This window comes from Hippopotamus amphibius, chromosome 2, assembly GCF_030028045.1.
Source record: "Hippopotamus amphibius kiboko isolate mHipAmp2 chromosome 2, mHipAmp2.hap2, whole genome shotgun sequence".
Classification (NCBI taxonomy): Eukaryota; Metazoa; Chordata; class Mammalia; order Artiodactyla; family Hippopotamidae; genus Hippopotamus; species Hippopotamus amphibius.
In genome coordinates this window covers 63,815,378-63,831,604 of record NC_080187.1, presented here as the reverse complement: position 1 = coordinate 63,831,604, position 16,227 = coordinate 63,815,378, and the positions used below count along the sequence as shown (strand labels likewise).

At 37.0% G+C, this 16,227-nt stretch overlaps 1 protein-coding gene across 2 annotated transcripts in view; it reads left to right on the top strand.

Annotated features, from left to right (window-relative positions):
• The window catches only part of LOC130845066 (contactin-associated protein-like 3), a 168,401-nt gene that overhangs the window by 71,007 nt on the left and 81,167 nt on the right, over positions 1–16,227 (top strand). For both annotated transcript variants that reach the window (XM_057721666.1, XM_057721667.1), the window contains exons 3-6: positions 3,801–4,004; positions 5,446–5,621; positions 6,693–6,836; positions 10,172–10,433. In XM_057721666.1, the coding sequence (XP_057577649.1) occupies positions 3,801–4,004; positions 5,446–5,621; positions 6,693–6,836; positions 10,172–10,433 (786 nt within the window). The remainder of the gene's footprint in view (positions 1–3,800; positions 4,005–5,445; positions 5,622–6,692; positions 6,837–10,171; positions 10,434–16,227) is intronic.

The following is a 16,227-nucleotide window of genomic DNA, read 5'->3' as shown; positions in this document are numbered from 1 at the left end:
TAGTTGAATTACATACAAGAACATTTTTCATGAGGATTTCTTGTAAAAGTTGAGTATGGTGCTAAGTGGTAATTTAATGCATTATTTTGGTGGTTTCATTCAAATAAATATAATAGATTATTTGTATTAATTGTGGAGATATAAAATTTTATTTGCTCTTACAATAGTCCAATAGCAAAAATCTTACTCTAGTGAACTGATGGAAACAAGGTCACCTTAGCATTCATTACCAGTGACCTCTGAGACTAGAAAGTTGGCTTCTCTAGATCACACAGTGGTCAAGGAATCCTCTACTTAGCGGAGATTAAACTCAAGGAGGACCATCTGTGCCTCTCTCCCATCCACACTTGGAGAGCTCACTGCTGATGACCTACTGAGCAAAATGCTCTCTATCCCAAAATATGAGTATTTTTTAAAAATTTACATTTTTTATCTATTGCTTTTACAAATCATGTTCAAGCACTTAGTGCTAATTTTTTTTAATTGTATTTACTGACTTGCCAATTTGTTTTCAGATATTCAGGTTAATTTATGAACCTTTGTTAGTATGTGGCATTTTATAAAATGGATTCTCTTTGATGAGGCCTATAATTGTTTCCAATCTAAACATTCTTGTTATAAATCATCTTGTGATAATATATATTCTTGTTTATTGTGTGGGCTTAACTGGAGGCTTCTTGATTAACAGTGCAGCCTATTTTTCGAACCATGGTGGTCTACTTCCCAATGACTATGTGTAAATTTTATGTGAAGGGTATTTTGTGATGGTATGGTACCTAGATTACTTTGATTCTTTGCCTTCTTTCTTTCCAAATACTTTCACCAGAGAAGAGCCTTTCTTTCTGCTACTTCCATCCTGAGCTATAAGCTATTTCCTTGTCACTGTAGTTTCCTAACAATGCACCATAAGACACTAGGATGTTACAGGTGCAGTATGTTTTTTCATGATCGTAGAAATGAGAAAGCAAGAGAAGAACTGTTAGCTCCAGTAGGGCCAGGCCATGTCTGGACATGTTTTAGCCCAGCGTCCAGCAGAGTTTGTGATACTTAGAAGGTGCTACATCAATATCGACTGAAAATAAAACTGTACTTGTGGAATGGATGGAAATTAGATTGTGGTTGGGGTTGGGAGAGAGGGAAGAAGGAAAGAAAATGGTCTTTTAGTAACAAAACTATATTGCAATAAAGCAAAATCCTTGCCAAAGTAGAATTTGAAGCTATGGAAGACTGTCTATATAGAAACCAATCTTTTATATTAATCATAGAAAAATATAACCAGGAGCAGAAGTATTGACCTTTTCTTTACCTTATAAAATGTATACTCAAGAAAAGCAACAAGGTGTATTGAATTATGCAACAGGAAGGTCAACAAAAATAATGAAATTTGTGATTTCTTATATGAAATAGGGTTTTCGATTTTTCAGTCATAGAAAGATTGCAGAATGTCTGGTTGTGAGCTCATTCTTACCGCTTAACCATCAGAACCATCAGAAACCAGTCACAGTAATCATCGCTGGATGGTTCTGTAGATTGGAGGACAGCAAGCTTCTGTAAAGGACTGGCCAGCAAATATTTTAGGCTTTGCAGGCACATGTGCACTCTGCCACCTATTCTTTGTTTTTAAGCTTGCTTTTAAATATATCTTTAAAAATTAGCTCGTAGGACTGTATAATAACAGGCTGCAGAGTGATGTGAATGATTTTAGATAAAGGGAAGCTTAACATTCCAGACTTCTAAAGACAGTTTCTGAATTTTATCTTTTTTAACCTCTTGAATTGAGCTTAATTTTATTACCATGTAAGATTTTAGTTAAAATCTCAGGACTATTACAAGATATATTATTTTTAAGTGGTTTTGCTTTACTTGGTTGGCTGCATATCTATATTATAATTTAGTCACTTTAGGCTTTAAAAACTCTGTCAAAATACATGTTGAATCTGCCTCATAAGATATAATTTGATTACTCACATCTGGTTAATTGTTCTAGGTACAAGTGTTATTGATCACATTAGAAAGAAAGTCAAAACATTAGGACAAAAGAGTTTTTTTAAAGCTATTCTTTTGTATTTCTATCACCTAATAAATTTTTTATGACTCCATTGTGCCTGAGGGGAATATTCCAGGAAATATAATTTAGGTGCTTCAGAGCAGTGGTTCTCAAAATATAGTCACAGACCAACAGCATCAACATCACTAAGGGACTTGTTAGAAATGCAAATTCTCAGGTCCCACCCCAAACCTGATTAGTCTGAATGCTGAGATGGGGCCCAGCAATCTGTGTTTAACAAACACTCCAGGAGATTCTGATGTCTAGAAGATCAGTATTACTATTACAAAGCACAACAACAACAGGGAGGATGAGGACAAAAATTATTTGATCAAAAAAATCCTGGCAAAACCATTTACGGAAAAAAATTTATTAGCTAACTGCAATAATAAGTCTTAATTATTCTCATTGCCTTTCAGTAACACATAAACTATACTGCAAAAATGTGAAAGCATTGAAATTCTTTATTATCAAGTTTTCATTAGTTTATTATCATCTAATACTCTAAGGGACATCATTTGAATTTGACAGATTTATGTTTTTATCAAGCATGTTTATTAGAAAATGAATAATTTTTTGCTTACACGACGTAGACAGAGTGCAGTGTTTGTATATTTTACACTGAGTCAAACTTCTGAATTTTCAAAAAGTAGGTGCATAAAATGGATGATTCTTCTAAGTTATGAACATTAAGAGTTTTCTGGAAATATTTTAGTTAATTTGAATAAAATGCAGGTCCAAGTATACATTAGTCACAACTTTTTGTGAATTTAAATAAACGATATCCTATCATTGTCTTGAAAGATGTCAGCTTCATATTTTATTGGCTTTCTCTTGGACCTTCATTTATGACAAATTTATTATTAAAGAACAATTATATCTTTTCTTTTTACTTGTGAAATAGGAAAAATATGAGTTTTTTCTGGGTAATAAAAATGCCTTTGTGTATGTCTTGTTCTGTCTTCAGTTGGTTTGACTCTTTTATACTAATGATAAAATATAACTACTTAATATAAACTGAATGCAAGTGACCTTGATAGATAGGACACTGTCAGAAAGTTGAGAGAACATGGCCGTAGTGTAGCAGTGGACTGCTGCAGCAGAACAATCTTTATAATATGCTTCAGGTACAACAGAAAATAAGTGTGCACTTTTGTGCTGTCACTAGGCCAAAATGTTTGGAAAAAAAATACATCCCTGTTTACTGAAGACACTTTAATATGACTTTACAGTAGTATTTAGTATGTCTGGTGTTTTTATGTGTCTTTTATGGCCAGACAAAAGTATATTAAAGTGACTGCTTATGTAGGAACATTTATATTGAGTGGCACTGGTATTTTACCTCTTGCCAGTGTGTGAGAACTATTATAAATTTTCAGAAAAAAGGAATGTTGAATGACTGTTAAATATACACGGAGACTGTATTCAAGGGAGATTGACTTCAACTTTTTCCCTGATCTTTATTATTTACAAGATGAAAATAGGCCAATAAAAGACAGTAACAATTAGAATTATTCAGTGAAAGTATTTCTAGATGGTACATTTTGGGGGAAATGGCACAAAAGGCTAAGAGTAGAATTTAGGTATACCAACTACCAGTATCGAAAGAAAATTGACAATAGCATTTTTCCCCCTATATAAAACAAACCAGAGATATACTATGTATGTATATGTGTGTGTTGACTTAACACATTTCAGTGCACTAATAAGAATATATGATATTTAGACTACTTTTTAATGTCTTCCACTGTAGGATCTGAGATGGTTCATTTTGATGGGAAAAGTTCCTTGCTATACACATCTAATCAGAAATCCATGAATCCAACTAAGGAAGTTATTTCTTTGAAATTTAAAACCAGAGAGAACGATGGGATTCTACTCCACAGAGAAGGACCAAATGGCAAATACATCACCCTGGAGTTAGTTAAAGGAAAACTCATCTTATTTTTCAATTCAGGTAAAAAACTATAAGGTGGTGTTTTTGGAAATACTATTTAAATGAAAGTATCTTTTTTTTCTCTTCACATTCTTATTGGAGTATAATTGCTTTACATTGTTGTGCCAGTTTCTGCTGTACAACAAGGTGAATCCGCTGTATTTATACATATATCCCCGTATCCCCTCTCTCTTGAGCCTCCCTCCCACCATCCCTATCCCATCCCTCTAGCTTGTCACCAAGCATTGAGTTGACCTCCCTGTGTTATGCAGCAGCTTCCCACTAGCCATCCATTTTACATTTGCTAGTGTATCTATGTCAGTGCTACCCTCTCACTTGGTCCCAGGTCCTCCCTGCGCACCCCCTCCCCCACCGTGTCCTCAAGTTCATTCTCTATGTCTACGTAGTGAAGTGGATGTACCTAAAGTTTGTCATACAGAGTGAAGTAAGTCAGAAAGAGAAAAACAAATACCGTATGCTAACACACATATATGGAATCTAAAAAAACAGTACTGATGAACCTAATGGCAGGGCAAGAAGAAAGTAACTTTTTATGATGAATTTTTTCACAGTTAAGTAGTTAACTTAAAACCAGAGTACTTTTGGATGTGAGGGTGTTCTGGCTGCGACATTTGTCACCCCATTGATCTCCAGGGTTGATTCGGCTGATCTGGCTGGCTAGGCAGGCGTCCCCTTCCTCCCTCAGCACTCCACGTGCGTCTCTCCTGAAGCTGTGGGCTCCGTCAGAGAGGGACTTCCCCAATAGAGGAGGACCATTCTTTGGTCAAGGGTATACAGGTAGCTGTGCTACCCTGCTAGAACCTCCAAATAGGCTCTCAAGGTCCATTTGTAGGCAAGTGTAGGGTAGTCAAGCTTCCAAGACTCCAGACACACCCAAATGAGGCACTGCATGTGACAGTTTGCTTTTCTTTAAATTAAAAAAAGAAATTCTTTTGAAAAAAGAAACCAGACCCTATAAATAGTTACTCTGAAGACCAGAATTGTCCAGGCATATGGAAACATGGTCACCAACAATTGAGCTATACTAAGAACAGCATGTGTGTATCCTGAGTATGCTTTTATGTAAAAAATTTTATAGGTTGATAATTGTATATGATCAGTTAGCAGATGCTCAGTAAATAACCTGATAATATCATAAAGACAAGAGTGGCTTATTGTAAATTTTTGAAGTAGTCCTATGAATGAGGTCCTAGGAAGAAAATATTTTCAAGAAAAATGAAAATTCAGTGCATAATAATAATAAAACAAGTAAGACGCAATATGTTATTCAAGATCAAAAGAAAATTGTATTTAAGATTAAGATAAAAGCAGCTGACCAGTTCTTGGGATAAAGGGATGTCAGGAAAGTGTAATTGTGAGGACTAGCTAAACTTCAAACTATTGTAGAAATCATGGTATTGAACTGGATGGAACGGTGCATTTACCCTTCCTCTCTTTCCAGGTGATGCTAACCTGCCCTCCCCTGATGCCCTTACACTGGGCAGCCTGCTGGATGACCAGCACTGGCATTCTGTCCTCATTGAGCTCCTCAATGCAGATGTCAACTTCACCGTGGACACCCACACTCATCATTTTCGGGCAAAGGGAGAGTCCAGCTATGTGGATCTTGATGATAAGGTGTGAAAATGACTTTTGAAGTATTACAGATTTTATCATTTAAATGCAAAGTAACCTTCTAGAGAAAATACTACTACATAGAGAAATTCCTTTTCTTAGTAATTCAGAATTCTGGTAAAATATTTCCTATGAGTGATAATTGCACAGTGGGAGATGCATGCTCGAGCTTTTGAGACATTTTATCCCTTGCAGATGTTAGTCTTCACATGAGAGTAAATAGTCATTAAATTTAGGAATCTATACATGAAGAGCTACCAGTTCAACAGGGAACATTTTTAAATGCATTTGTTTGCTCAGTTCTTCTGTATTCCATCTGGTGTTTGGCTGTGAATATTACTTTGGAGATTTCTTTGTGTTTTAGGGAAATCCTAAATAGAAATAGCTACCTAGGATAACCTGGAGAAATAATCAACATGTATTCCAACCTGGTTTTTTAAAGTAACAAGAAAGCCAAATGCACACAACTCAGAATCCTGCTTCCTGGGATTTTTCAATGCCTAATGACATTTGCAGCATGCTGCCTATGTTTGTCTAACCTGTACTGAAATGCAGCTTATTTTCTGCTAGTTCTGCTCAGCACATCTATCTATCAGCAAGCAAGATTTCCTCATTCATTTGGTATGAGTGGCCTCAGCAGCGGAGACCAGCTGGAGATTCTGATATTGAGTGATATTATTCGTGGCTTTGTTATTCTAACCTATCAGAGTCATGGCAAAGACCAGGACCTTACAGTCTGTTTTATAAAGTAGAATATCATCGCAGTAGGCTGCATTGTCACACAAATCAAGATTTACCATGGGCATAAGGATGCAGTATTCTTCATCAACAAAAATGACAAAGCCATATGAGTAGCAAATTGTAAGAAGGGTAGTTAACTTATTTGTCTAAATATAATAAATAAAACACTGGTAAATCTGTGTATAAAGCTTCACTTGAAATTAACATGCTAATGTAAAATAATGCCAAATAGATTTGAGACAATTACCACTATACCTGCTAATCATACACATTCAGGCAGATAATCAGAAAATCATTAAACAATATTATTTATGTCATTTGTTTCTTTCTAAGATCAGCTTCGGAGGGATTCCTGAACATGGAAAATCAGTGGCATTCCCACATAAAAACTTTCATGGCTGCTTTGAAAATCTCTATTATAAGGGAGTGGATATCATTGATTTGTCTAAGAAACACAAACCACAGATCCTCATCATGGTAAGAAAGTCTATATGCAAGTTCAAGAGAAAAGAGAGCTGCAATTTGTTTGATTGATTCAGCTTTAAAAAATACCTGGAGGCAGGGAAGGTACAAGTCATATGCTTGGTTATCCCTATATGTCTTTGGGGGATTGGTTCTAGGACCCCACACCCACCCACCTTTGAAAACCAAAATCCGAAGATGCTCAAATTCCTTTTATAAAATGGCATAGTGTTTGTGAATAATCTAGACACATCCTCCCGTCTACTTTATTTTTTAAAATATTTATTTATTTATTTGGTTGTGCTGGGTCTTAGTTGCAGCAGGTGGGATCCTTAGTTGTGGCTCCAGGGCTCCTTAGTTGTGGCATGCGAACTCTTAGTTGCAACATATATGTGTGATCTAGTTCCCTGACCAGGGATCTAACCCAGATCCCCTGCACTGGTAGAACAGAGTGTTATCCACTGCACCCCCAGAGACATCCCACTCCCATTTACTTTAAATCAACTCTAACACAATGTAACTGCTATGTAAATAGTTGTAAATACAATGCAAATGATATGTGACTAGTTTTCAGTGCAGGGAAAATTCAAGTTTTGCTTTTTGGAACTTTCTGGAATTTGTTTCTAAACGTTCTCCTGATTGGTTGAATACGAGGACGCAGAACCTAGGGATACGAAGAGCTTACTGTATTTTTTAGTTTGTGTTTGGTTTAATTTTTATATAGGTGTGGAAACAGATGAATAACTTCACAAAGATGTTAATGTGCAATCATATTAAGGCTTTTGAATTCAGTGTCTTTCGTTTTGATTGGTTTTCTCTTCCTTCTTTCTCTTCTCTCCATGTGGCTGCAGTCCCTCCATCAAGTTGGGATGTTACTAAGCTAGCATTTGTCTTTCCTTGTTTGCTCCCTAATAATGGGGTGCTCTATAGATAGGTAGACTTATACTCACACGTGTTTATGAATTTATATGCTTCCCCATTTGGCATTGCTTACCAAAAAAAATCATTTTATATAAGCTTTTCTCCATCTTGATTTTCTGATTCAGCAGTACCTTATAGGAATACTTTTCAGTGATCAGGAGTAGTTCTACATTAGAATGTCTATGTCACTAACCATTAGAAAAATGTACCATTATTTATCTAGTCATTTCCTACTCAGCGCATCTGCTTTCTCTCTGCTTTTTTACCACTATAAGCTGACAGTGGTACCTGTGTTTGCAGATACTGGAGGCTTTCCTTTTGATGAGATAAAGTTTCAGAAGTAGAATTTCTTGGTCAAAACTTTTATGCAGTTTTACATTTTAATAAATGTTGTTGGATTGCCTTCCAAAAAGGTGTAACATGACACTTTCCACCAGCAATGTATGATAGAGCCCTTCCATCACATCTCAGCCAGCCACACATTCTTCATCTCTTAGACTCTTGCCAGCTCAAGGAACATGAACTAATATCTCAGTGATTGTTACCTCATGCTTATGTGACTATTGGTGAATTAAGCAATCTTTTTACCTGTTTCTTGTCTATTTGGAGTTGCTTTTCTGATCATTGTTCATTCTTATTCTTTTGCCTCTTTTATTTTATTTCTTTACATTTTGGTCAGTTTACAAGAGGGTTTAATATTTGATAGATAACCCTTTGTCATTCATGGTCCATATATATTTTTTTTAGATTTATCACTCACATTTAATATTATATGATATATTGAGTATATAACTTTTTATTTGTATATGATCAGTATGTCTGTATATTTCTTTATAGCTTTAGAATGTCTCTAAAACCGTGGTCCCATGGATTTTCCTGTAAGAATTTTTCATTGGTTTTATTAATTAATTAATTAATTAATTTTAATTAAAAATTGTCTTTGAAGTGTGTTCTTTATGTGATGTGTGATAAGGATTAATTTTTCTATTCGGCCTTATCAGTATCCATTTGTTCATACACTATTTAGCATCTAATGCAATCTTTATCCCACGTGGTTGAATCATAACTTTCAATACATACTAACTTTACATACATTCTCAGATCTTTTTGTGGGTTTCTTATTCTGTTCCACTGTTATGTCTGTTCCTATAACGGTAACACACTGACTTGATTACAGTGACTTCATGGTATGCTTTGCTATTTGGTGAGTTAACTTCCATCTCACTGTTTTTCTTTGCATAATATATTTCGGAGAGAAAGGAGAAGGCCAACGTTTGGGCATGTATTCTTCCATCTGAAATTTATGAAAAATTTTCAATCCCAGGGAAAATTCTTTTAAGAGCTTAGTAGGAATTACGTTGTCCTTCCCATCCTAACACTATGATTAAAAATAGTTTGTTCCACGGACTTCCCTGGTGGCGCAGTGGTTAAGAATCCACCTGCCAATGCAGGGGACACAGGTTGGAGTCCTGGTCCAGGAAGATCCCACATGCCATGGAGCAACTAACCCCATGTGCCACAACTACTGAGCCTGTGCTCTAGAGACCTCAAGCCACAACTACTGAAGCCCGTGCTCCTAGAGCCGGTGCTCCACAAGAAGAGAAGCCACCACAATGAGGAGCCCGTGCACCACAAGGAAGAGTAGCCCCCCACTCGCCACAACTAGAGAAAGCCTGTGTGCAGCAACGAAGACCCAGTGCAGCCATAAATAAATAAATAAATTTATTAAAAAAAAAATAGTTTGTTCCTGGAGCAATACAAATATCCTAGGGATTAAAAATGTATTTAAAAACCGAATTATATAAAAACAAAAACCACCTGCTAGGCAGGTCAGATCTTAGGCTTGCTGTTCACCTGAGTGATTTGACTTGTGAGAGTTTCGGGGACAAGACTAGCCTACCTGTGGCAGGATCAGCCTGGCCACATCCTTTTCTTCAGACACACGAAAGCACATCTCTTACCTAGAGTGAGATGTATCTGTCACCTGAATGACACACTTATAATCATATTTACATAACCAAGGCAAGTACAAGAAAGTTCTTGGAGTAAGTTATGCTTGGTGCTAAACTTCACACTGGATAAAAACATCTAGCACCTCAAGGAAAGAAAACTGTCTCTTCTACCGTTGTATCCCACACCCAGCATTAGGCCTGGGAAAGATGTGGCTCAAGATTCCTTTGCAGATGCTGAGAAATGGAGAAGATGGACAATTCCTAAGAGACTCAGAAATAGGTTTGCCCGGCTGAACAGTGCTTTGAGGGACCTATTAGGTAAATCTGGATTTAAGTTTGATGGGGTAGCCTAATGTTTAAAGTCCTAGATTGTTGAATCATTGATAAGAAATTCTGTAAGTCTTGGAAAATTGGTTGTCAATGAAATGGAAGCATTCCTCCTGCGCCTACCTAAAGCCTCTTTCACTGCATTCACAGGGAAATGTGTCCTTCTCCTGCTCACACCCTCAAACTGTCCCCGTGACTTTTCTGAGCTCCAGGAGTTACTTGGCTTTGCTAGGCACCTCCGGAGAGGACAAAGTGTCTGTCATCTTCCAATTTCGAACGTGGAACAGAGCAGGGCTGTTGCTGACCAGTCAGTTTCGACACAAATCAGGAGCTATCATCCTAGTTCTTAATGATGGGAAACTCAAGCTGAGTCTCTCCCAGCCTGGACATCCAGCGAGGGACGTCACCGCAGGTAATAAACACCCTCCCTGAGGCAATGCATAGGCATTTGCCATGACTGTACCTCCTTCCACGTAAACCTAAGATGAGTGATCTCTAAAATAAATGAATGACTGAATCCGTGACATATTCATAATCCTATTAGAGGGAACTAGATTCTTTTTTCCTTCAAAATAGGTAACTGACTCCAGGTCGTTGGTGTGTTGGTCGATGTGACACGAGTTTACCTACATCAAAAAATAATTATAGAAAAGCTTAAAAATAAATGATTATACTTACGGTTACCAAAGGGGAAAGAAGTGGAGGGGTAAATTAGGAATTTGAGATTAACAGGTACACACTACTATATATATTGGGTTGGCCAAAAATTTCTTTTGGGTTCTTCCATAACACTACGGAAAAACCTGAAAGAACTTTCTGACCAACCCAATAAAATAGATAATCAACAAGGACCTACGTATACCACAGGGAACTATACTCAATATTTTGTAATAACCTATAAAGGAAAAGAATCTGAAAATGAATAGATATATATGTATAACTGAATCACTTTGCTGTATACCAGAAACTAACATGGCATTATAAATCAACTATGTTTCAATAAAAAAAAAATTAAAAAACAAAAGATTATAAGTTTGTGGTTAGTAACTAGAAGTAAACTTGAAATGCTAGGAGACATTAGCCTAATCCTAAGTAGTCTTGAGAAAATGGACTTATTTGAACTGTCTCTCTAAGCCTATTTACACATTGATTTTCAAAATATTGTAAGTTATTTTTCCCTCTTATGTCAGAGCCACTGCTTCCTTTGGGGGCTGTTTGTTTTTAATAAGGTCTCTTACAACCAGGTGGATATTCTGTAGTTTTCTGAGAAGAACTTGTTTATTTCTAGACTCCTTTCTAGAGTTATGTTAGATTTGAACTTGGGGGACTACTTTGCATTTAAAACTGATGAAATTTAAACATAGGCAGACGCACAGCATGTCATTCCCTGAATGTTCAATGTGAGAGGAATATCTTGCCTGACCTATGGTTTATTAGTCTTGGATTGAAAAGATGGGAATAAAAATTAAATTTTCCTTTTTTATAAATAAAAACATATGTGACTGTCAGCATGCAAATATACTGAGTTGATAGTGTCAACTCAGATTCAGTAAGTTGCCTAAATCTTGGTTTTGGATAGATTTATAATTTACATGTAATATGAACATGTAATATGAAGGGATAGCTTTTTGCTGTTGTTTCATGTGGGTACACATCACCCTTCCTCCCAATACACATATATATTAGGTATTGAATTTTTTGTAAGCTGGCACAGAAACATCACATAAATATTTTATTGCACCAATTTTTAAGGTTTTATAGTGTAGTATACTATTTTTCAGAAGCAAACCAGAGGTAAATTTCTCATGCTGCTTGCTGCTTGCTTTAGCAGCATTTGAAGGGGAATCTTTTACACATTTGAAATCAGTGAAAAGTAGAACAGGCTGCAGTTTTTTTTTCACTTTAAATCTTTTATCAAGTACTCAACGGTGTTCCACACTGAAACTTAAATTTCATTAAATGACAATGAAAATACATCTTTTGGCCTATTTCCAGGTTTTATATTCTTTTTCCTAATAGTCATCTCAAGAGAGTTCTGAAGAGATTGAGAAATGTGCCAAAGGTGTATAATCTGATGCATGTGTGTTCATGCAGCTGGGCCAAGGGAGAAGGTCATGGAAATAGAGGAAAAGTGGGAGCGACAGAGGAAAAGGGAGAAAATGAGTGTGCATGTTCTACCGATGGGGTGACCTTTACGTAAGAAAAGACACAATTCCACAATTCCAAATTGTCTCTACTGCAGTGGTCAACATCCCCTGTTATTAGAATAAATTACTTGACATGAGCAAGTGAGAGGGGTGCATAAGAGGACTCCCCTCCCACCCAAGCTTCCAAATCTGCCCCTGCTCCTTTGATAAGCAGCCCACTTGTTCACCTGAAGCCTCAGGGTCCTCATATTTAAAATGACACTAATACAAGTTATGGTGAGAATCCAGGGATATGATGTATATAAACACTTAGCACAGTTGTGTTAATCAGTAATAACACAGCAACTTTTAGTTATAAATATTTCAACACTAGTCCCACAACCATGGCAACCCCCTCCCCCACCAGACTGAGGCCTTTCAAGGAGCTGGAGGGGTGTGGTAGAATTAATATCATCTTCATAGTAGCACAGATCAAAAATACAAAATCTATTCTCTGGTCTCCATCCATCCTTTGACAATTATGTTGCCTGGGAAACAGGCTGTCCTTTCATCAGAAGTGGGACAAGTTGAAACCACACTAAAGAAAAACAAAGGATGAAAATTATAATGGATAGATATAGAAAATGAATATAAATGCCTGCATTTTATTTTTAAATTAGAATGACCAATTTTACTAAGAACAGTCTTTTATTATATAGGCGAATGGCATCTATTACAGATTCAAGGAGATGTTCTGGAGTGCTTTCTGCAAGTTCTCCCATGCAATAACTCTATATGCTAGATAGGTAGGTAGGTAGACAGGGAGAGGAAAAGAGAGATGGTTGGGGAAGGGGGAGAGGAGGAGAGAGAGGGAGAGAGAGAGAGATGGAGAGAGAGACAAGAAATAAAATATTTCACAAAATAAAACTAAATATTGGGTTTTAATGACAGATTTCAAGTGAATGTAGTTATCATACTTACAGGTATACTATGTAACCTTTAAAAGAAAACCAATAATGATAAGACTGAAAGGAACATTTAGAGTTTTATTTTGTTTGGTTTTGGTTTTTTGTTTTTTTGGGTCATTCATTTTAGCTCTAGGGTTACAGAAATTCTTTCAAAAGTTTATTTCAGGTTCAGTTTCATGAAATATGTTATAAGTGTCTAACTTAAATCCTCCATATTCTAGTTTTCAGCTTTTCTCATGATCTTTCATGAACCAGTGTTGAGTCTTTGAAAATGTTCCTGGCTTCACAAATAGAAAACCGAAAGCAAGCCTCTAGCACTTGTATTGTCTGCACGTGGTGTAGTACCTAGTGACCTTTAAACTCTACCTTCCGTGAAAGTGAGAAAGTGTGGGGAAGTATCATAACTAATATGTAACAGGCCGAGAAAAAGTTACAACTGTTTTCACAACAGGATGTTTGACCTTCTGGGTCACGTTAGAAACATTTCCCGCTCAGGTGGGTCTTGAGTCCCCATCAAAGTCACTAATGAGAAATCAGGCAGAAAAAAAAAAGCTAGTTTGAAGAACATTTGAGGGACATGGATTTACATGGTCAATTGGACTGTAAATACCAAAACGTGGTATTAAATTAGATAGGACTGGTTAACTTTCTACCAGAAATATGATCATATTTTGTTTGGGGCTAACATCCCCACTGGGTTCTAACATAACTTCTGATTCCCACAGGTTGACTTCTAAGCTTATAGAGCTGTAAACAGTCTGTACCTTTATCATTCATAAAATGTACTAGTTAAATATATTGGGACATTCTGGAAGATGCTCAGAGTCATACAGGCTCACCGGCATGCATAGGCACGGCATCAAAAAATCAATCAGTCATCCCACTGTTGTTTTTCAGTGAGTGAAAGTATTCCTTTATGACCCTCTTCCAAGAGGAAGAGAGTCATTAAAGATTCCAGTTATTCCCTAACCCCACCCCCACCCCCGCCAGTTGAAACATGCATCTCTGGGGACTGCTGTGGGCGTTGCAGTGACCTCCTGTGGAGCGAACAAATCCCTTGCTCATTTTGGCCAATGGCATGTGAGCAGAAGTGACCTGTGCCACATCTGAGTAGAAGCTGCCAACTTCATAGCAAGATTCTGCCAAGTGCTGTTTTCTCTTAAGTCGTGAGACAGGGATGGGGGGCATTAGCCTTGGTCCTGCAGAATAAACGCCTGGATCACAGAGGACAGAGACCCAGCTGGCAGCCGGCAGAGCGAGAAACAAATCCTAGTTGTTACTTATTGAAACTTGGCAGTCCTTTGTGTCCACAAAATAACTTATTAGAAACTAACAAACACAAATTGTCTGGGTGAGTGTATTGGAACACCTACTGCTTATTGATTTATCTGCATAACACAGCATTGGGTTTTCATTCAATAGAAGACCCAGCTGGTAGTCTGTAGGATATGCTAGAATCATGCCCAGTTGGTAACCGGTCAAAGATTCAACTAACTGACCATTCTCAACTCCATCACTTGTAGAAAATATAGGTATTTCATCTCACAGATTCAAGAGACAGTCACTGCTTTTGAAGGGACTGATAATAGTTTTAAAAAATGATAATGTAACAATTGCTGGAATATACTGTATCAAATCTGGAAAAAACAGAAAATGTAAAAATGACATAAAATGAAAAAAACAATTCCCTCATCCAAAAATTAAGGTTAATACTTAAGAATATTTCCTGCCACTCTTTTGCATGTTTATTCAATGCTTGAGTATGTACACACACACAACACACACTATAATGTAATGCTTTTATAACTTTACATTTTGTTCTATGAATTTTCATGTTTTGTTAATACTTAAATTGTTATTTTTAAAGACTGACAGTATTTTTTTTCTAAATAGTCTACTAAGATTATTATAGATAATGACAATATATGAAAGTAAGAAAAAGTTTTTATTTTTATAACTTACATTTTTGGAAAATACCTGTACTTCTCAACATCTCAAACTGTATCTGAAGGTGGGGTCTGGCTGCTCACAGCTCACAAGCCAATAAAGAGGCCAGGTTGGTGGAAAGGAAACTTTGCTTTATTTTGGATGCCGGCAACCGGTGGAGGGGGGAAAGGGCTGATGCCTGTCCAAAGGCCGACTCCCACCCACTGGCAATCAGCGGGCAAGAGCTTTCATAGACAGAAGGAGGGGGCTACATGCAGAAACCATACAGTCAGCTCTGACAGTCATCTTGAAGTTGGTCATCGGTGGTCTGACCAGCATCATCTTGATTGTTTTAAGTACAGTTAATCTTCAGTTCCAGGGTCCGTTTGTTTCCATTTCTTTGAGGCCAGTTCCCGGAATTGTGGCAGCTAATGTCATGGCTACAGCCTGGTCATCATGTAGTTAACTTTTTCCACCTGGTGAGGGTTTCGGTATCTATAACACAGCTCACAGGATATGGTTCAGAAATTATCTATAGACCTGGAGAAGGAACTAAAGGCCCTTGACCAGGCTTAATGATTAAACTATTATTATTTGGTTTCCTTTGACTGTTTTCCTTTGTCTCTGCATTTTCTCACATCTCTGATTAAACTTATTCTTTGGCTAAAGTTTTTCCACAGATAAAAGGCAGGCTGAGGACATGGAGGGGGCAAGGACCATAGGGTCCTGCTCCGTTTCAAAACTATTAATGAACTAGATGAGACAGAAATATGCTTGATGCCATATAATTGGAAATATTTTATCATTCCATGGGGTCACTCTTAGAAATTTTATTCTGTTAAGGCCTTAAGACTAGAAGAAACCAATGCTGTGCTTTCCAAGGCAGAATGTTTGGGCAATCCACTCTTGTGGATTCATTCTAATTTCTTTCTTTGCTCTTCTATTCTTTTCTATCTGCACCTTTCTGACTAAATTGAGTGATAAGAAAGTGAAATACACCCCTGGCAGTGTGCACAGAGGCCAAAATATTCCTAATTGAACATAAGACTTTTTGCTATTACATAAACAAGTACCAGATAGGCCAGTCTATGACTGTGATGGATCAGACACAGGGACCCTCTGCAGCCACAAAATTGACTCAACAAGCCCCTCTTCTGACTGACATGGGTAGCACCTTCCTCTAGAG